The sequence below is a fragment of the Eurosta solidaginis genome, chromosome 1 (assembly GCF_040869045.1).
Source record: "Eurosta solidaginis isolate ZX-2024a chromosome 1, ASM4086904v1, whole genome shotgun sequence".
Lineage (NCBI taxonomy): Eukaryota > Metazoa > Arthropoda > Insecta > Diptera > Tephritidae > Eurosta > Eurosta solidaginis.
Genome location: NC_090319.1, coordinates 259,123,760 through 259,144,500, shown reverse-complemented (window position 1 = coordinate 259,144,500; position 20,741 = coordinate 259,123,760). Strand labels below are relative to the sequence as shown.

At 40.1% G+C, this 20,741-nt stretch overlaps 1 protein-coding gene and 1 long non-coding RNA gene across 4 annotated transcripts; both read right to left on the bottom strand.

The window, feature by feature from the left end:
• Nucleotides 1-4,808: 4,808 nt before the first annotated feature.
• On the bottom strand, nucleotides 4,809-7,221 carry LOC137240405 (uncharacterized). The gene is made up of 4 exons (XM_067766638.1): nucleotides 7,041-7,221; nucleotides 6,742-6,935; nucleotides 5,101-5,266; nucleotides 4,809-5,053 (listed from the first exon to the last, which is right to left on the bottom strand). Exons 1-4 carry the CDS (start codon nucleotides 7,219-7,221, stop codon nucleotides 4,809-4,811), a joined length of 786 nt encoding a protein of 261 aa, XP_067622739.1.
• A 4,254-nt stretch (nucleotides 7,222-11,475) lies between these two features.
• LOC137237179 (uncharacterized) lies at nucleotides 11,476-19,016 on the bottom strand. Of its 3 annotated transcripts, none has more exons than XR_010948857.1 (5): nucleotides 18,683-19,016; nucleotides 18,114-18,287; nucleotides 17,820-18,041; nucleotides 12,606-12,786; nucleotides 11,476-12,535 (listed from the first exon to the last, which is right to left on the bottom strand). It is a non-coding gene; the product is annotated as an uncharacterized lncRNA (long non-coding RNA). The 3 variants fall into 3 exon arrangements; XR_010948858.1 differs by having other exon boundaries at nucleotides 12,606-12,757; XR_010948859.1 differs by lacking the exon at nucleotides 18,683-19,016 and adding an exon at nucleotides 18,336-18,415 and having other exon boundaries at nucleotides 18,114-18,259.
• Between the last annotated feature and the right edge of the window lie 1,725 nt (nucleotides 19,017-20,741).

Below are 20,741 nucleotides of genomic sequence, written 5' to 3'. Positions count from 1 at the left end.
TATTTCGGGATCATTTGGGATACCTACCGGCATCATTTCTGGATGGTTTTTGGGATTCGTCCGGGATCCCGTCGGGGTCATTTCGGGACTTTTTCTCGACTAATACGGGATCATTTGCGGACCCTTTCGGCATAATTTCTGGATAGTTGTCGGGATCCGTTCGGGATCCCGTCACGGTCATTTCGGAACTATTAGGGGATCATTTGAGGACCTTTCCTGCATCATTTCTGGATAGTTTTTGGAATCCTTTCGGGATCCCGTCAGGGTCATTTCGGGGCTTTTTCGGGATCATTTAAGGATGGCTGTCAGGATTCGTCCGGGAACCCGTCAGGGTAATTTCTGGACTTTTCCGAGACTATTTCGGGATCATTTTGGGACCTTCCCAAGATCATTTCTGGATGGATTTCGGGATTTGTCCGGGATGCCCTCAGGGCCATTTTGGGACTATTAGGTGAGTATTTGAGGACCGTTCCGGCATCACTTCTGGATGGTTTTCGGTATCCGTTCAGATTCCCGTCGGAATAATTGCGGGACTTTTTCGGGATCATTGGGGTCCCTTCCAAAATCATTTCTGGATGGTTTTTGGGATTCGTCCGGCATCCCGGCGGGGTCATTTCGGGACTTTTTCTCGACTAATACGGGATCATTTGCGGGCCCTTTCGGTATCATTTGTGGATAGTTGTCGGGATCCGTTCGGGATCCCGTCAGGGTCTTTTCGGAACTATTGGGAGATCATTTGAGGACCTTTCCGGCATCATTTCTGGTTAGTTTTCGGGATCCTTTCCGGGTCCCATCAGGGTCATTTCGGGACTTTTTCGGCATCATTTAAGATTGGTTTTCAGGATTCGTCCGGTATCCGTCAGGGTAATTTCTGGACTTTTCCCAGACTATTTCGGGATAATTTTGGGACCCTCCCAAGATCATTTCTGGATGGATTTCTGGATCTGTCCGGGATGCCGTCAGGGTCATTTTGGGACTATTAGGTGATCATTTGAGGACCTTTTCGGCATCACTTCTGGATGGTTTTCGGTATCCGCTCAGGATCCCGTCGGAATTATTGCGGGACTTTTTCGGGATCATTTGGTGTCCCTTCCGGCATCATTTCTGGCTGGTTTTTGAGATTCGTCCGGCATCCCGTCGGGTTCATTTCGGGACTTTTTCTCGACTAATACGGGATCATTTGCGGGCCCTTTCGGCATCATTTCTAGATAGTTGTCGGGATCCGTTCGGGATCCCGTCAGGGTCTTTTCGGAACTATTAGGTGATCATTTGAGGACATTTCCGGCATCATTTCTGGATAGTTTTCGGGATCCTTTCGGGGTCCAGTCAGGGTCATTTCGGGACTTTTTCGGGATCATTTAGAGATGGCTTTCAGGATTCGTCCGGGAACCCGTCAGGGTAATTTCTGAACTTTTCCGAGACTATTTCGGGATAATTTTGGGACCTTCCCAAGATCATTTCTGGATGGATTTTGGGATCAGTCCGGGATGCCGTCAGGGTCATTTTGGTATTAGGTGATCATTTGAGGACCTTTCCGGCATCACTTCTGGATGGTTATCGGTATCCGATCAGGATCCCCTCGGAATCATTGCGGGATTTTTTCGGGATCATTTGGGGTCCCTCCCAAGATCATTTCTGGATGGATTTCGGGATCTGTCCGGGATCCCGTCAGGGTCATTTAGGGGTGCGTTCGAGATCCCGTCAGGGTCATTTCGGGACTTCTTCAGGAATATATCGGGATCATTTCTGGATGGTTTATGGGATCCGTCCATGACCCCTTAAGGGTCATTTCGGGTCTATTAGGTGATCATTTGAGGACCTTTCCGGCGTCACTTCTGGATGATTTTCGGTATCCGTTCGGGATCCCGTCAGAATCAATGCGGGACTTTTACGGAATCATTTGGGATTCCTTCCGGCATCATTTCTGGATGGTTTTCGGGATTTGTCCGGGATCCCGTCGGGGTTATTTCGGGACCTTTTCGGGGCTAATACGGGATCATTTGGGGATCCTCTAGAGGTCGTTTCGTGACTTTTTCTGTATTATTTCGGGATCATTTTGGGACCCTTTCGGCATAATTTCTTGATGGTTTGCCGGATCCATCAGGGTCATTTCGGGACCATTTTGGGATCATTTGGGGACCCTTCCGAGATCATTTCTGGATCCGTCCGGGATGCCGTAGGAGCCATTTCGGGATTTTTTTTTACTTTTCCGGGATAGTTTTTGCACCCTTCCGGGATCATTTCTGGATCTGTGCGGGATCCCATCTGGGTCAATTCCGGACTATTTCGGGATCATTTTGGAATCCTTCCGGAATCATTTCTGTATGGTTTTCGCGATCCATCGTGGATCCCCTCGGAGCCATTTCGGAACTTTTTCTGGAGTTAGTCGGGATAATTTAGGGACCCTTCCTGGATATTTTCTGGATGGTTTCTGAGATCCGTCCGGGAGCCAGTCAGGGTAATTTCGGAACTTTTTCGGGACTATTTCGGGATCAATTTGGTACCCTTCAGGCATCATTTCTGTGTGGTTATCTGGATAAGTCTAGAATCGTGTCGTTGTCATTTCGGGTTTTTTTGGGACTACTTCGGGAACTTTTGGAAACACTTCCGGGGCGTTTCTGGATGGTTTTCGGGATCCGTCCGCGATAGCGTCGGGGTCATTTCGTGGCTTTTTCTGGATAATTTCGTTATCATTTTGGGATACTATCAGGTTATCAGCTCATAAAGTTCTTTTTTTTACTCAATTACAAAAATAAAATGCATTAGACAGAAAAAAAATTTTAAACAGATAACTTTATAAGCAGGCTAACGTGAATAGCCCACATATTTCATTTTCTCCTTGCGGACGGGGCCGCGGGTAAAGGCTATATATTATAAATGGCAAAGTTTGGATGTTTGGATGTTTAGATGTTTGGATGTTTGTATGTCCAGACGTTTGTCTTTGTGCCTCAATCACGTAAGAACGGCTGGACGGATTTGGCTGAAATTTGGCACAAATATAGCCAATAGTCTAGAAGTATCTACTAGCTATATATTTTTAAAAAGAGGGAGGTCCCCGCCACCTAGGTGCAGTTAAATTTTAATTATTATATTTTTTCATCTTTGTGACTGAATTACGCCAGAACGACTACACGGATTTTGATGAAATTTGGCACACAGACAACAGTCTACTAGCGAAATTTTTTTCGAACATGGAAATTGGGTGGGGGTCCCACGACCCCTTCGAAAAATTACTTTTTAATAATTTTTACACATTATGACTTTACCTTTACTGACCATCAATATTACAAACTCAATAGGTCAAATAAGTCGAGGGCTTATAAAGTGAGCAGTGACACCCTCCATCTTCTCACCCCCTTTCCCCTCACCCCCTCTGGAGCAAAATCTATAAATTGTTATAACTCAATATAAATGTTCTAAATCAATAGTTTTTGGTATCTGGCTCATACAGATCAGAACTAAACAATTTTGGAAAAACGATCGGTGGTGTTCTCCGTCTCCTTCCGCCATCCACCCTCCTTCAATTGTTTTTATTAGCACACTTTTTTAACTTTAGCTTTACCTGTATGTTTCTTTGTAACTTTTCATCGCTCCAATGCGCCTGCTGCCTTATTAACATGGTTTTATAATTAGCTTCACCTTATTTGTAATTCCGTTAGGGTCAGAGATCCTTCCGGGATCATTTCTGGATGGTTTTCGGAATCCGTGCGGGATCCCGTCAAGGTCATTTTGGGACTATTACGGGATCATTTGAGGACCTATCCGGTATCATTTCTGGATAGTTTTCGGGATCCGTCCGGGATAATTTCGGTACTATTTCGCGATCATTTGGGGACCCTTCCAGCATCATTTCTGGATGGTTTTCGGAATCCGTGCGGGATCCCGTCAAGGCCATTTTGGGACTATTACGGGATCATTTGAGGACCTATCCGGTATCATTTCTGGATAGTTTTCGGGATCCGTCCGGGATCCCGTCGGGGTCATTTCGCGACTTTTTTTGGATCATTTAGGGTCCTTTCCGACCTCATTTGTGAATGGTTTTCGGGATCCCGTCGTAGTAATTTCAGGACCTTTTCTGGAACATTTGATGTCCCTTCCGGCATCATTTCTGGAGGGGTTTCCGGATTCGACCGGGATCTCGTCGGGGTCATTTCACGACTTTTTCTCGACTAATACGGGATAATTTGGGGACCCTTTCGAGGTCATTTCTGGATCCGTACAGGATGCCATAGGAGTCATTTTAAGAGATCCGTCCGCGATAGCGTCGGGATCATTTCGTGGCTTTTTCTGGATAATTTCGGGATCATTTTGGGATCCTATCAGGTTATCAGCTCATTTAGTTCTTTTTTTGCTAAATTACAAAAATAAAATGCATTAGACAGAAAAAAATTTTTAAGCAGATAACTTGATAAGCAGGCTAACGTGAATAGCCCATATATCTCATTTTCTCCTTGCGGACGGGGCCGCGGGTAAAGGCTAGTTATGGAATAAAGCAAAGAAAAACTTAATTTAAATTGTATTTATTGACATGGTATATTTATATATTACAACTAAATTTTAATTATTGTACACTGTGCCAAACCATGCTTCAAGTACAGTAAAGCAGAATAATCAATTTAGATGCACACTACTAAAAAAAAGAAGAATATATATATATTGCGGTTTGAAAGAGCTTTTGCCATCGTGGAAGCATCCAAAAACTTCTCTAATTATATTTTCAGTAGCAAACTAATATGAAAAATTTTATATGTACATAGTTAAAGTTCATACAGTGTTAAATAAAAAGGTAAACGCGCAAATAGTATATACTAGTCGGATTGGCCGTTCCGATTTAGCTGCTCCATTTGCAAATTTATCAAAATATTATGCATATCTTTTCTAGCTGATAGCTGAAGATCAACAGCGAGTTTAGATATTTCATCAGCAATGTATGTGGCAAAACTGTTTGCTTTTTCATTTTTGGATGCAGCACAATAAGCATTAGTTAAATTTTGGGATGCTGCGATTAAAGCAGAAGCGTTGTCATTTGCATCATTTTCTTTTTTATTATTTGCTTATTTGATTGTTTTTATATAAATTGAACACTATCTTCATTGGTACCTAATGGTGAAAGGACTACATCGGAAACTATTTTAGAACTATTTGCATCGGTAGCGCCGATGGCTTCTAATGGCTGGCTAGCAGAGTTGAACTGTTCCGCGTCGATATCTTCATCTAAGAATTCAATGCAGTCGTCGAGATCATCTTTGTTTTCTTGTCTGAGAACCTAAAAAATATTTAAAGTTATTTATATGCAAGACGCGATATGATAGTTAAAGTTATAAATCATCATCTGCTCTATTGTTGTTGTAGCAGAGCTTCGCCCCACCCAATAGGTGCGACCAATCACAAATTGTCATCAATGTCCTCTAACGGGGGTCGAAAGAAACTTGCTGTGTCAACAGAGGACCATAATGAGAGGGGTTTTAAAGGCGTTGGTTTCTCATTGTAATTGAAAAGAAGGTTGGTGTGATGTGTCGCCTTACTGTGTGGATGATGTTACAGTAATATAAGATATCCCATGACAGTTCTGAGAGCGGCGTTTCGACAGACCTGCAGTTTCCTCTGGTGTATTTTTCTTCTAAGCTCGGTAACCATATCGGAGACGCGAAGCAAACAAGAAGGGGGTTAGAGGGCTAAGAATATAGGCGCGGTAGGTATGCCTGTTTTAATAGGCGACTAAACACCCAAATGGCGACATTATATGATTCCCGAGAACATTTTTGTTCATTTCACGGCCGAGCTCATCACGATAAGGGCCAGGACCCTCATATATGGAATCTCAACCGAGGTTAAGGAAGGCATTAAAAAGGCCAAGCCACCAAGTCAATAATCCCAGATGGTATAGCCATGACGACACCTTGGCGATGAGGGAGTAAACTGCACGTTTTCAATTTGTCACTGAAGTCCTACCCCATTCCAATAGGCAACGATAATTCCGCTACCAAAGCGCGTAAAACCAGCTAGCGAAGGTGGTTTCGACCGATATCACTCCGGAAACCGGAGCGAATATTTGGTTAGCCAACCATCAGCATCGCCCTGGGTTCAGGCATCGGGCAAATGAACATCAAAATGTAAGAAACAAGTTCTTCCAGATCGAAGAAAGTTTTTCTAAGAGGGGTCGTCCCGGTAGTGATTTAGGCGCAGACTACGGGACGCCCTTGGATGTGAACAGTAAGGAGCCACAAAAGATTTATAAAAGTTACAAGGACGTCGGGTTTTGGGGTCCAGCCCAGAACAACATGTCCGATGCAACCATCCCTTGCACGTGACACACTGAAACACTGACAAGAGTGTGACCGTCCTAAAAAGATTATTTTCCCGCAACAAATTAAATGGGGTTACACTAAAATGATAGCCCCTGGTCGGGAAAAATCCCGAGTTGCTCCGGTGCATAGAACCGGCTGCCTTGGGAAGCTCCGCTCTGAAATATGGCTCTGGTGGATTTGAAGATATGGGCGATTGTAGATTTACCAGAGGACATTACTATTATTTTGTATGCTCCATTGTGCTTTTTGAATGCCTTCATGAGGATATCAAAAAGCCGAACAGCGGTTACTTACTCCCATGTACGAGATTTAGTCGTCTCTTGTGACAGGCTCTACCGCGGGGAGTAAACTCATATGGATTGGATCTACATTGGGCTCTACTCTACTCTACTCAAACTTCTATACAACAATAGAGAAAAGAAAAATGCATTACCTCCAAACTTCTTTTATTGAAATTATTCACCGAAGGTGTATGCTGGCTCACGACGACCAGGAATTTCAAGGAGCCATACAATTTCCATGGACTCTTCTCATCAACGCTTGCTCCACTTCGTCTTGCATTCTCTATCCGCTGCTTCTCTGTACTAAAGTACGATTTTAAATTGCACCACTTATGCGTAACTTCATCTGAATATTGGGGAAGTAAATACAATATACAGTGGACTAAACCATATCTTATCAAATATTAATCTTATGTATTCCTCGATATTAAAATTGATCTTGAAACCTCACCGTATTGGAATGGTACATTGGGAGTGAATATTGAATTCATTTCCTTCACCAGCTCAATCCAAAATTGTTGCTTTTTGTATTTCAGTTTATATGCAGGAAGCGTGTGGTTCCAAATAAATTCCGCGTTTTGAACTTTATTAATAATATGGTAGACGTAATTGTCTTCCCACCTTAATTCCATTTTTCCTGTTTTTAAATTGTATTTAAAATTATTTTTCCTTTTTGTAATAATTATTTTTTCAATTTGAGTTTCGTTCAGTTTACAATTAAACGTCAACCCAGTTAATTTTGAGCGCATATTTGTCCCTCTTCAGCTTACTGCCGAATTGTTTTTGTATTTTGACTTTCGATAGGTTAAAGTTAGTTTTTCAAACAAAAAATACAAGAAAACAAAGTAGTGTCATATATGCTTTACCAATTGATGTATATATAGAATATATAAGACGTTTTTGTTGTTATTAAAAGAATCTTTTTATTTATATTAAAGTTTTTATCATTTTTTTTTTCAACTTTATTTTAACAATTTCATGCATTTTCGTGCATATAAATACAACCATGTGCAATACACATTCCCTTCAAAAAACGCGAGTACTCCATAAATAGTGTAAGGAATACTCCTTTAGGAGTATAGGAGTGTTCCAAAACTAATCTGTATTCATACAAAAAATTTGCTCCAATTAACATTGCGATGTCCTAGGAGAGGAGTAGGTGATCCCTCTCTCGCTTTCTTTGTGAGTATTCCATAGAGTACATACGTGGGAGTACTTTCCAAAGTACTTTCACTGTAGTACTCCATGGAACACACACAGAGGATCATATGCCAAAGTACTAAAGAGGAATTGCGTCGGAAAGAATTATCGGAGTGAATTTAATTTAAAATGAAAGTAAATGAAGAGGGGCAATACAACTTTTATATATTTTACTACGAATATTCTTTTGTTATTTAGCATTTGCGTGAATAAAGAAACTAATATTTCTCTATACTATAGTATGTATGCATAAAACCAGTGCGCATTTTATCAGAGTTGCCACAGTAAAATTTTATTATCAGTTATTTGTATGCAATATTTTACTTTTGGCAACTCTGTTCGATCGTCATCGTGTTGTGATCACGGTCGTTAAAAAACAAGCAATGATCGGCTGATGGTGGTCCGCAAACGCATTGCAAAGGAGTATTGTTAGAGTACTCCAACATGAAGAAAATGGAACACGTAATCCAACAATTTTTGCAGGGATGTATACATAAAACCAGTGCGCGGTTGCATTTTATCAGAGTTGCCATAGTAAAATTTTATTATCAGTTATTTGTATGCAATATTTTACTTTTGGCAACTCTGTTCGATCGTCATCGTGTCGTGATCACGGTCATGGCGGAACGATACAAGGTGGCAGCATGGGACAGCTGATTATGAACTTTTTTTATTTGATTTGATACATCAACTTCAGTGCCGTACGATTTTGACATTTGTCCATCGAATTTACAAAAACAAAGCACAAGGAACTTTTATTTATGTTTGTAGGTATGTCACCATGCTGCCACCTTGTATCGTTCCGCCATGATCACGGTCGTTAAAAACCGAGCAATGATCGGCTGATGGTGGTCCGCAAACGCATTGCAAAGGATTATTGTTAGAGTACTCCAACGTGAAGAAAATGGACCACATAATCCAACAATTTTTGCAGGGTTACATTTCATACACTTTCGTATTTGCCATTCTCATTGTTTCTAAATTCGTAAACAATGACTGCAGATATTCTGTGTGATATTTCGAAAAAACTTATTATTTTTGTGAAATTTTATACTTAACCTGTGGTATTGTGGTAGTCTAGATGCTTTTATGCATCAATACTTTGCCTCACAGCGCGACAATGTATTTCGTAGTGTCGAAGTACTTATATGTACATGAATTTGATGTGGAAGCTTGCATTTGAGAACACGGTTGCCACTTCAGTCCATTTGGACCAAACATGTTCCCTTCCACCCTATATGGTCCGCTGGTTCGTTTTTCTCAATTTTGTTTTTTTCGGCACGGTTTTGGTACTTTTATTTCTTTTCCACTGAAACAAAAATTCAAAAAAAGCTAAAAAAAATTTGCCGCAAATCTATTACCCACATATAATTTTCAATTTACTACAATGGAATTCTTACCACGAAAATTCCTCTGTCAATAAAATGTAGCAGAACAATGACATTTCGCCTGGGAGACAAATTAGGCGAGGCATTAAATGTTCGGCCACCGTGGTGTGATGGTAGCGTGCTCCGCCTATCACACCGTATGCCCTGGGTTCAACTCCCGGGCAAAGCAACATCAAAATTTTAGAAATAAGATTTTTCAATTAGAAGAAAATTTTTCTAAGCGGAGTCGCCCCTCGGCAGTGTCTGGCAAGCGCTCCGATTGTATTTCTGCCATGAAAAGCTCTCAGTGAAAACTCATCTGCAGATGCCGTTCGGAGTCGGCATAAAACATGTAGGTCCCGTCCGGCCAATTTGTAGGGAAAAATCAAGAGGAGCACGACGCAAATTGGAAGAGAAGCTCGGCCTTAGATCTCTTCGGAGGTTATCGCGCCTTACATTTATTTTTATTTATTAAATGTTCGGGCAAACACATTGTCATTAATTTTCGATGAAACAACGGACTTATCAGAATAAGACTTTGTTTAGTGGTTTAATATTTTGAATCTAGGCTCTGGTATGAAGTTTAAACTGTTAGGGAAAATGTAAGCATCTATAAAAATAGCATTAACACAATTGCTTAGTTTCATTTACGATTTATTGAGTTTGCCACAAGGCAAATTTTTTAACCGTTCCTTACTAAAACCTAACTAAAGCCAAGTGTCTCCTTTATTTAAATTTTATATAGGAAACCACTGAAACATTCTACAATTTTTGCTTTTTACAGCAAATACGATACTCTAGTAACTTGCCGAATTGTTTGTATACCATAATGTTCGCAGTGCAATTCTCAATAAATTTTCGATCTGTGACAGGGAAAATTTTGACGTGCTTTATTTCAAAGTAACACTTTATTTCACAAATCACTGAACGATTTCATTCAAATAAATTGCTTGTTAGCGTTAACCGAAGATGGTGAAAACTGCCCCTGGAATTGTTACCTTATATAGCGAGAAAGTTGAGATATACGCACCGATTCTAGTGTGGTAACAACATTCTTCACCTCGGTAACGAAATCATGTGGAAACTTTTACACACTTTTGGTATTCTACCCGCGAAAGTAGCCGGTTAATTTTTTACCCACAAAAGTAGGTGGTTACATCGAAATAACCACACAACAGCTGTTGTTTAGAAAAAGGCAAAAATAAAGAATTGTAAGCGCAAATAAGTAAAGATAATAGTAACAAGTAAGGAAGGTTAAGTTCGTGTGTAACCGAACATTACATACTCAGTTGAGAGCTATGGTGACAACATAAGGGAAAATAACCATGTAGGAAAATGAACCGAGGGAAACCCTGGAATGTGTTTGTATGACATCCCTACAAGACAGGTACCCGTTCCCTAATCGATTACTTAATCGTCATCAATAACTTGTTCACCAATTATCGTCTTAATGACTTTTACATTGCTGTCGTGAAAAAGGTAACGCATGTGCTCTCTCAAAATAGTGTACGTGTGACTCTCTTTCTCGCTCTTACCTATTGTGTTTTCGACATTCCTTCTCGCTCGATGTTATTTACATTTTTAAGTTACTTCATCAGTTATGTTTTCGTTATCGCTAACCAAAACATATGCAACAACAACAATACGGGTAACTGGTCTATCGGTTACCCGTATCGGTTACCTTCTGTCAAATCGCTTTTTCTATGAATGAAACGCGTCCTTTATGTTCAGATAATATTTAATTATAAATTATTCATATATACAATGTTTTTTTAGAATTTAAATTATTGCCTTATTAATCTAGCGAACTTTACATATGTGAATTTTTATATTTATAAACTATATAAATACATTAACGTCTATTCATAGTCGTGCCCTTTCCGAAACCTTGTTTTGAAGTTCTTATTTTTCCTGCGCTGGTAGTGTTGCTCATCAGTTTGCAGTCATATTAGTTTGGTAGGTATAGTAACATCAGACGTAGGGAAATTAGGAAGCATGTCAGGAGTATCACCAGAATCCAAAGAAGCATGGTGATTCGTCACCTCCGTTTTCTTCCATATCCGGATTCATTCCATACTAGTAATTATAAATATCTTGTAGATGCCACATAGGTGTAACCATACCCTCAAGATATTTCCGTTCAAATCTTGTGGTGTACACGTAAATTTGTATTTGTTCTAAATTATTCACCACATTCTAAACATAGAAAAGATGTATTAAGTGTTTGCGTAAATACCATTGTGATTACAATATGGACAAACATTCAATTCTAAACTTTTCGTTGTTACATCAATTGTTTCAGCGTGTTGTACACGTAAATAAAAATTCATACTTGAATGTATTTTCGTCTTCCAATCGCATAATTTACATTTTAAATAATGACTATTAGGCATATGAGAAATCTCATGGTCCAATAATTTGTTGAAGCTTGGTGTAGCTGCTTGAATAACACAAAATTTACATTTTGCACCACGTTCGTTATATTTAAATTGTAAATGTTCTGGTTTCTCTACACGATGCATAAAGTTTAGATGCTTTTTCCAACAATGTGCTGAATTTAATTGAAATACATACATTGGGCATTGTCTCATGATAAATTTTCCATAAATATACTGAGCCTCTTTATGTAGGCTCTTTTCTTAACATCTAATTCTGGCCGTACAGGATATGACAGTTTTGCTTCAGGTTATAATCCACACTCATACTATTTTCAGATTCTGTTTCATAATTTTCATCATTTTCAACATTGGACTTTGCATCAACATCATTATCATCATCGTCATTTTTTGATAACTCTGTTTTAAGCTTCATATTTATCAAAGGTTCATCTTCCTTAGTATTAGAATTAGAAACATTGTCATCTTCGGTTAAGTTTTTATCAAGTTTACCTTTTTTCCTAGGTTTAAATTCTTTACTATCCGTACTAGAATTAATACCATCATCAACATTTTTCGTGGTCTGTTTGAGTTTTTAAATTTGCCAATGGTTCGCCTTTATCAGTATTAGAATCAGAATGGCCTTGGCCATCTTCACCGTGTTGCAAAGTAGGCGACACATGTTGGTGTTGATGTTTGCGCATATTGCGGATATGTTGGTGGTTCACTAGTCATTAATTGTTTAGAAGTTTCAACTTGTTGCGTTTGTTGTTGTTGTTGCTGGCTGATGATGTGGTGTTAACGTTTGTTGTACAATTTATTCGGGTGATTGCACATATTGTTGGTGTGTTATAGTGCTGGAAATCCTTCCGATATTGAAAGTCCTTGATTAGTGTAATCCCCACGTAGTGAACTACTCCTGTGACCGCATCCGCGGTAACTATTACATCTGAAGGCGCTTAAGTTACAGGCATAGCTGACATCGCTTATATAACAGGTTGACTCTAAAGTAAAAACCAAAACAAAATATTAGAATCAGTGTTTATGAATAACATATTTAAAATAAGCTCTTACAACAACGTGATCGGTGGCTACATCCCCGTGAAAGTAGTGTGGTGTTCCTCCTTGTATAAACGTAGATACTGGATGTGCTCAACCGTGCAGTTTTCTTCTAATTTGAGCAAGTGTATGTTCTTACAGCCACAGCTGGAATATTTGGGATATTTCTATCCTCACATCGTCAAAATCAAATTACCTAGAATGAAAAAGAAACTCATATCAGTAAGAATAGATTAAAAGTTTTTAATATAAGCCGAAAAGTGTTCCATAAATAGGGCTCCACACATAGCTCTTTTCCAAAGGCACAAGAGAAATTTCAGATAACTAGAATCAGGACCTGGTAAAGTAACTTCAAAGGCGATTTAGTCGCCACTACTTCGTATGCGCATTTCTCTACGCTCCCTTTCGGCATGCATCATCAATTTCGTCATTACTATAAAGGCCATCTTGCTCACAGCAATCCAACAATCTATTTGTACGCAAATTCGTGGAACTAAATTCCTAATTTCTCTCCAAAAACTCTGTTTACAGACAGTCTTTCGCCGTGAAAACGAGGGCAGTGAAATATTACATGTTCTGCGCCTTCCAATTCGGACGGACAGCTTGGACAGAAAGGATCCTCCTCTATCCCACGCTTATGTAGATATTCCTTCAAGCCACCGTGCCCGCTCAATATCTGTGTGAGATGGTAATTTAGTTTGCCGTGTTTTCGCTCGTACCATTCCGCTATATTCCGGACTAGCATGAAGGTTCAGCGCTCTTTTCTCGAATCTTCCCGCCGTTCTTGCCACCTAACTATTGTTCGTGACCTTGCGGTTTTCTTAGCATCTTCAGATGGTCGGCTGAATCCAATGCCATACAGATCGGCCATTTCACCTGAGAGTAGATCTACTGGGATTTTCCTGGATAAAACATGGATCACGTCGTCGGAACAGCACATGCTATTCGTATAGCAGTAATGCGGTAGGCTGCTAGTATATCTTTTTGGTGGACCATTTTAGATCTGTGCCATACTGGTGCTGCATATAATATTATAGAGCTGGTTACGTTGGATAATCGCTGACGGGTAGTTTCGCTTGGGCCGCCGATGTTGGGCATTATTCGCGTTAGGGTTCCACTAACTCTAGAAACTTTGTCCCCCACCGCCCTGAAGTGGTCCCTAAAAGTTAGTTTTGAGTCAATGATTACTCCTAGATATTTCAAGGAGGGCTTTGAATTTATTTGAAAATCTCCTATGGTTAGGACCAACTCATCCACAGTCCGCTTTGAGCTCATCAGAACCACTTCTGTCTTATTGCTAGCCATCTCCAGCCCCGTGTTCGTCAACCATTCCTCTATTCTTCCCATGGCGTCATTACATAATGCTTGGAGCAGATCAAGTTTCTTGGCCACTGCTACTACGACAATATCATCTATATAGCCGACAATTTCCGTGCCTCCGGGAAGGTGGTTTTGTAGCACCCCGCCATACACCGCATTCCAAAGAGTTGGACCTAGAACAGATCCCTATCTAATCTATCTATCTATCAAATTATTCGGAGCAGGTACGGAACTTGTCTTGGGACACCCAAAGTGCACCCACGCTTCTCATGGCTCCAGCGGGTTAGCGGCTTCCTAGAACTTAAGCCACTTGCTGCTTCTAGATCTGACATATGTCAGCTGGAGTCTTAGCCCGGCAAGCGCAGGGCACGAGCACAGAATGAAATCGATCGTTTCCTCCTCCAACTCGCACTTCCTACATCTGCTATCACTGACCAAGCCTAATTTAAAGGCATGTGACGCCAGAAGGCAGTATCCAGTAAGAATACCCGTCATGAGTCTAGTCTACAGTTTAATGATAATAAAAATATAAGAATCAGTGTTTATGAATAACATATTTTAATTAATCTCTTACAACAACCTGATCGGTGGCTACATCGCCATGTAGGTAGTGTGGTGTTCCACCTTGTATAAACGTAGGTACTGTATGTGCTCAACCGTGCAAATTGACATTAGCAGTAACATTATTTACATAAACATAGCTTGGTATTTGTGAAGGCCTCAATATAGCATACATTGGTCCAGTTCGGTGTGCACCAGCCACTGGTACAAACACTTTTGAATGCATAGCTTTCATATAGGATGGATGTCCAGCAGTGCTCCGGTTGTGCCAATATGTAATGGGCTGCTCCGTCTCTTGGTACGGCTGTATAGGTATAGGCGGGTGCAATGTATTACTAGGCTCAAGATCGGAAGGTACATAGATGGCTCGAAGACGCCAGAGGGGATTGGAGCCAGAGTTTTCGGACCCAGAACCAAAATATCAGTAACTCTAAAAGCACATCCGAGCATTTTCGAGCGGAAGTATTCGCCATAAGTTAGTGCGCTAAGCTGAACCTTCAGCGCTGATACCCCAAAGAAACAATTGCCATACTCAGTCAGGCAGTCAGGTTCCACTAAAGGCACTTGCGGCGTTCGAAATAAAGTCAGCACTTGTCCTTCAGTGCGTAGAAAAGCTGAATCAATTAGGAGCACACAACGTAGTACAGTTGGCCTGGGTCCTAGGCCACAGGGGAGTGGAGGGCAATGAGCAGGCGGACTCCATGTTTAATTTGTTGCGTCTCTCCCACAAATTGTCAACCCCCCAGCAGATCCTTGCAGCGGGTCTGCGCCATACTCTCCTCTTCCGGGAAGGTATCGACCCCAATCCGGGTCCTTCTCCTGACCCCAGTACTGAGAAATGGGTTTGCTGCGTTTGCCGGAAAAGAATCTTTTTAGGACGGTCATATATACAAGGGCCTGAAATATTTCAATGAACTTCCTAATCACATAAAAAGTAGTAATAACTTCAATACTTTTAAAAAAAAGTTTATTGGAGCATTGTAAAACCATTCCAATAAGATAGTTTTTTTTTCTTTTATTTTTTTACATGATATACCGATACTGGAGCGCGAAAAGGGAATGGTCATAATGGTAGCAGCAAAATACAATGCATCTGGCCCTAAGGAAAAGAAAATCGGTCGCCACCTGTATCTCCAGACAGTTCCAACAACTAATTTCGCTGGAATTCGGTATTTCCAGCTGGTATTTACTGTTGCTGATCGGAATCATTCGCATTCCGACAGCATAAATATAACAATAAAATTATATAATGTGTAACAAAAATAACGAAAATAAGGCCAAATAAAAGTTGGAGCAAGGGGGATTGGAAACACGTCCTTTTCAACCTCCCATTATATGTTGAGCTGTGCTAATCGGAATCTTCATGCATTCCGACAGCGTCTTTACTAAACAAAGTTGAGGGGTGATTGGATACACTTATTTTCAATTTCCAACATCCAAAGACATGTTTAGCTTCATTGATCGGAGACTAATACATTCCGAAAGCTTAAAATACACATAATTGAAAAATATAAGTTCCAAATTTTGTTGCCTTAAGCTGGGAGCACTGGAGGATTGGAAACGCGTCCTTTCCAACCTTCCTTTAATGAGTGGCTCCCAGACTCGTCCCTGTCACGCTAGTAAATATGCTGATCGGAATCACATGGCATTCCAACAGCATATTCAATAGAAATAAGTGATTATAACAATGAATTGTACTTAGTAGTTTTGGGCCTAAACAGCCGTAATAATAAATAAATTAAATTAAAAAAATAAATACTCTTGTCAGTGTTTCACGTGCAAGGGATGGTTGCATCGGACAGGTTGCTCTGGGCTAGATTCCCAAATCCAGCGTCCTCGTAACTTTTATAAATCTTTTGTGGCTCTTGTTGTTCACGGCCTCATTACATTATGAGGAAATACGGCACCTGAGAACACAGCCGTTTGAAGCTAAAAAACACAAGCATGTCTTCAGTGAACTCCACAAACAGGCGTCGGACCTCTATGCCGGTGATTCCTGTACTCAAAGAACAAAACTAGCAGAGGAGGAACGCACTCTCCCTAGGGAAACGAGAGTAGTCACTCTAGCCCAACTTCGAGCTGGATAACGTAACAGGTTAAACTCTTACCTATCCACAATCAACCCCGACATACAAAACATTGTCCTGCTTGTAATGTGTCCCCACATGTCACCAACCATCTCTTTAACTGTATTGTGCAACCAACGCCTCTAACACTCCTCTCATTATGGCCCACCCCTGTTGAAACAGAAAGTTTCTTTGGATTCCCGTTAGAGGACATTGATGACAATTTGTGATCGGTCGCACCTATTGGATGGGGCGAAGCACTGCTACTACAACAACAACAGGGGACAACACGGTAAGAGAGGCAGCAACTGCATGACCCATCGATCCCGAGCCGTTCCTGCCAGTTGGCCCACAGGGGCATCTATTAGTAGAAGAAAGGGAAATAGGGAAGAACACTGGCGCAATATGCCAGGCCTGAGTCAATCTAAGTTACTGTTAGGGGGTTACAGGACAACTCAATATAGGGCATTAATAGGCCTCTCAAAAAGATAACCTAAGAACCCCAACGGCTATTCTTACAAGACACTGTAGACTGAACAGTCACATGCAAAAGCTGGGTATAGTATCGAACAACACATACCGATTTTGTGATGGATCAGCAGACGGTGGACCATATCCTTCTAGATTGCGGCGCAATTTCAAGACGTAGGGCTAAGTTTATGGGCTCACCATGGCCAGAGCATTCCCACATTTAATCCCTCAAGCAAAGAACACTGCTGGGGTTCATCAAGGAAGTCGGCTAGGATGAGGTGCTGTGAAGGAGATGTGCAAGTCACTGTGCAATCCTCAATAAATGATCTATCTATCTACGTTCGGGTAACAAGCACCATTGTGGTACTAGCCCCACCATCTCGGGAACTATTGATATGACTACATTAAACCTTCTAGGGATTGAATATTAATAATGCCGGCAATGCGATAGTCTGCTAAAATGCACCATTCTCCATGGAATGCTAATTTTAACTGGCTGTGGGTAGTAAGGTGTTGATGTCCTCTCTTAACGCAATGTAATGACAACTGCGATGCAGGGGAAATGACAAAAATCTTGCAAATCTACTGATAATAATTCATTTTTCCTACCCTTCTATGCAGTTCTATGCATACATACATATGTATTTTTCTCTTCAAATGCTAATTAAAAAAATTAATTGGTTTTCACATGAACTTCGAACTCTGTCGTATTTGCATTCTTCAGTTGATTATCAACAAAAGCATGACAAATTATAACTAAAAAATTCATACATGTTGCTTATATATTTAATATGGTAGCCAATTTACTTACCCTTTCTGGTGCGATGATTCCTGGACAATCGGGCCTGACTAGATGCGATTTTTTTTGCCTTAAGAGAGCGTGCTTAACGCGAACCCTATCATGTTATGGCACAACTTTGGTGATGCAAAAAATCAAAGACATTTCTGCTTCTAGGATAGCAGCAACAGCTCCCGGTGGCACCACATAAATAACAGTTGCAGGCCGATCAGTTGCCTTTTTTGCTCCGGCTACCTATTCAATTTTAATTCACATTACATTATCTACTATTGCAATTTTTAATCACTACAAATCAATATAAATTACCGAAGCAAATACTGGCAAACCAAGATGCGTAGTTCCAGCCTTTTTTAGGGAAATACATCCAACCAGTTTGGTACCGTATTCCAAAGCATGTTGCTTGTAAAGTACCTTGTTTTTGTAGATTTCCTTTGATTTTGGCATATTCTGAGCTGAATCGCAACCCGGCGGAGACGCTATCTATTAGAATAATATAACATTTTTTTTATTATTTAAAAATGCACATACGTATGAATGAAAATCAGAAAGTAAATAATGTTGTTGTTGTTGTAGCGATAAGGACACTCCCCGTTATGAACTTTGGTGGTCCTTTGCCGGATGCAGATCGGGTACGTTCCGGGAACCATTAAGGTACTAGCCTGACCATATCGGGAGCGATTTAGTTGACATAAAACCTTGTAGGCCATCCCGTCGATTCTATACAACTTAATATGGTAACGATTTAAAATGCGGTGCACCACCCAATTTTTATCAAAAATTATCAAACGTGGAATCAAAAGGCGCGCTTCGAGCTCCGTTTTTATTATTATTTGATATTTTTAAATTAGGTGGTGTACCGTCTTGTAAAACTTTACCCTTAATATTATTTTGGGCGAAGGCCGCCAACGCAAAAAGATGGTCTCTGCAGCAATATTCTTAATTTCCGTCACATGTCACAACTCAAATTAACTTAATGTTATTTTGGGCGAAGGGCGCCAACGCAAAAAGGTGTTCTCTGCAACAAAATTTTTAATTTCCGTCACATGTCACAACTAAAAGCACAAGATATTTTTCGTTGTAAACAATTTATATTTTTTTTGCGTTTCAATTTTTCCGGAATAATTAATGAACTGTCATTTCGATGACAGCATGAAACGTCGATGTGTTAGTGGAGAGCGAAAAAAGCTTTGAATGTGTGGGTGAACTGGTTACCTCCGTCTTGTAGGGATGTGTATCAAATGAAAGGCATTAAAGAGTATTTTATGAGGGAGTGGGTCATAGTTCTATAGGTGGACGGCATTTAGGGATATCGCCATAAAGGTGGATCAGGGTTGACTCTAGAATTTGTTTGTACGATATGGGTATCAAATGAAAGGTGTTAATGAGTATTTTAAAAGGGAGTAATCCTTAGTTCCATAGTGGACGCCGTTTCGAGATATCTCCATAAAGGTGGACCAGGGGTGACCCTAGAATTTGTTTGTACAATATGGATATCAAAAGAAAGGTGTTAATGAGTGTTTTAAAAGGGAGTGACCCTTAGTTCCATAGGTGGACGCCGTTTCGAGATATCGCCATAAAGGTGGACCAGGGGTGACCCCAGAATTTGTTTGTACGATATGGGTATCAAATTAAAGGTATTAATGAGGGTTTTAAAAGGGAGTGGTGGTAATTGTATTGGTGGTCGCCTTTTCGAGATATCGCCATAAAGGTGGACCAGGGGTGACTCTAGAATGCGTTTGTGCAATATGGGTATCAAATGAAAGGTGTTAATGAGTATTTTAAAAAGGCGTGGGGCTTATTTCTATAGGTGGACGCCTTTTCGAGATATCGCCATAAAGGTGGACCAGGGGTGACTCTAGAATGTGTTTGTACGATATTGGTATCAAATTAAAAGTATTAATGAGAGGTTTAAAAGGGAGTGGTGGTAGTTGTATATGTGAAGTCGTTTTCCAGATATCGACCAAAATGTGGACCAGGGTGACCCAGAACATCATCTGTTGGATACCGCTAATTTATTTATATATGTAATACCTGCCAAGATTTCAAGGGTGTTTTATTTCGCCCTGCAGAACTTTTTCATTTTCTTCTACTTAATATGGTAGGTGTCACAACCATTTTACAGTTTTTTCTAAAGTTATATTTCGCGTCAATAAACCAATCCAATTACCATGTTTCATCCCTTTTTTCGTATTTGGTATAGAATTATGGCATTTTTTTCATTTTTCGTAATTTTCGATATCGAAAAAGTGGGCGTGGTCATAGTCGGACTTCGTTCATTTTTTATATCAAGATAAAGTGAGTTCCGATAAGTACGTAAACTAAGTTCTGTAAAGATATGCCGATTTTTGCTCAAGTTATCGTGTTAACTGCCATGCGGAAGGACAGACGGACGACTGTGTATAAAAACTGGGCGTGGCTTCAACCGATTTCGCCCATTTTCACAGAAAACAGTAAACGTAATAAAATCTATGCCCCTACCAAATTTCAAAAGGATTGGGAAATTTTTGCCCGACTTATGGCATTAAAAGTATCCTAGACAAACTAAATGAAAAAGGGCGGAGCCACGCCCATTTTGAAATTTTCTTTATTTTATGTATTTTGTTGCACCATATCATTACTAGAGTTGAATGTTGACATAATTTACTTATATACTGTAAAGATATTAAATTTTTTGTTAAAATTTTACTTAAAAAAAAAAATTTTTTAAAGTGGGCGTGGTCCTTCTCCGATTTTGCAAATTTTTATTAAGCATACATATAGTAATAGGAGTAACATTCCTGCCAAATTTCATCATGATATCTTCAACGACTGTCAAATTACAGCTTGCAAAAGTTTTAAATTACCTTCTTTTAAAAGTGGGTGGTGCCACGCCCATTGTCCAAAATTTTACAAATTTCCTTTTCTTCGTCATAAGTTCAGCTCACCTACCAAGTT

What these genes read in the sequence shown, in the direction of transcription:
- LOC137240405 (XM_067766638.1), bottom strand. Translation starts at nt 7,221, where the DNA reads ATGGAATTAAGGTGGGAAGACAATTACGTCTACCATATTATTAATAAA. An exon ending in CAATGTACCATTCCAATACG is followed by an intron (nt 6,936 to 7,040) that starts GTGAGGTTTCAA and finishes CCCAATATTCAG; the next exon opens with ATGAAGTTACGCATAAGTGG. An exon ending in TCAATAAAAGAAGTTTGGAG is followed by an intron (nt 5,267 to 6,741) that starts GTAATGCATTTT and finishes AATATTTTTTAG; the next exon opens with GTTCTCAGACAAGAAAACAA.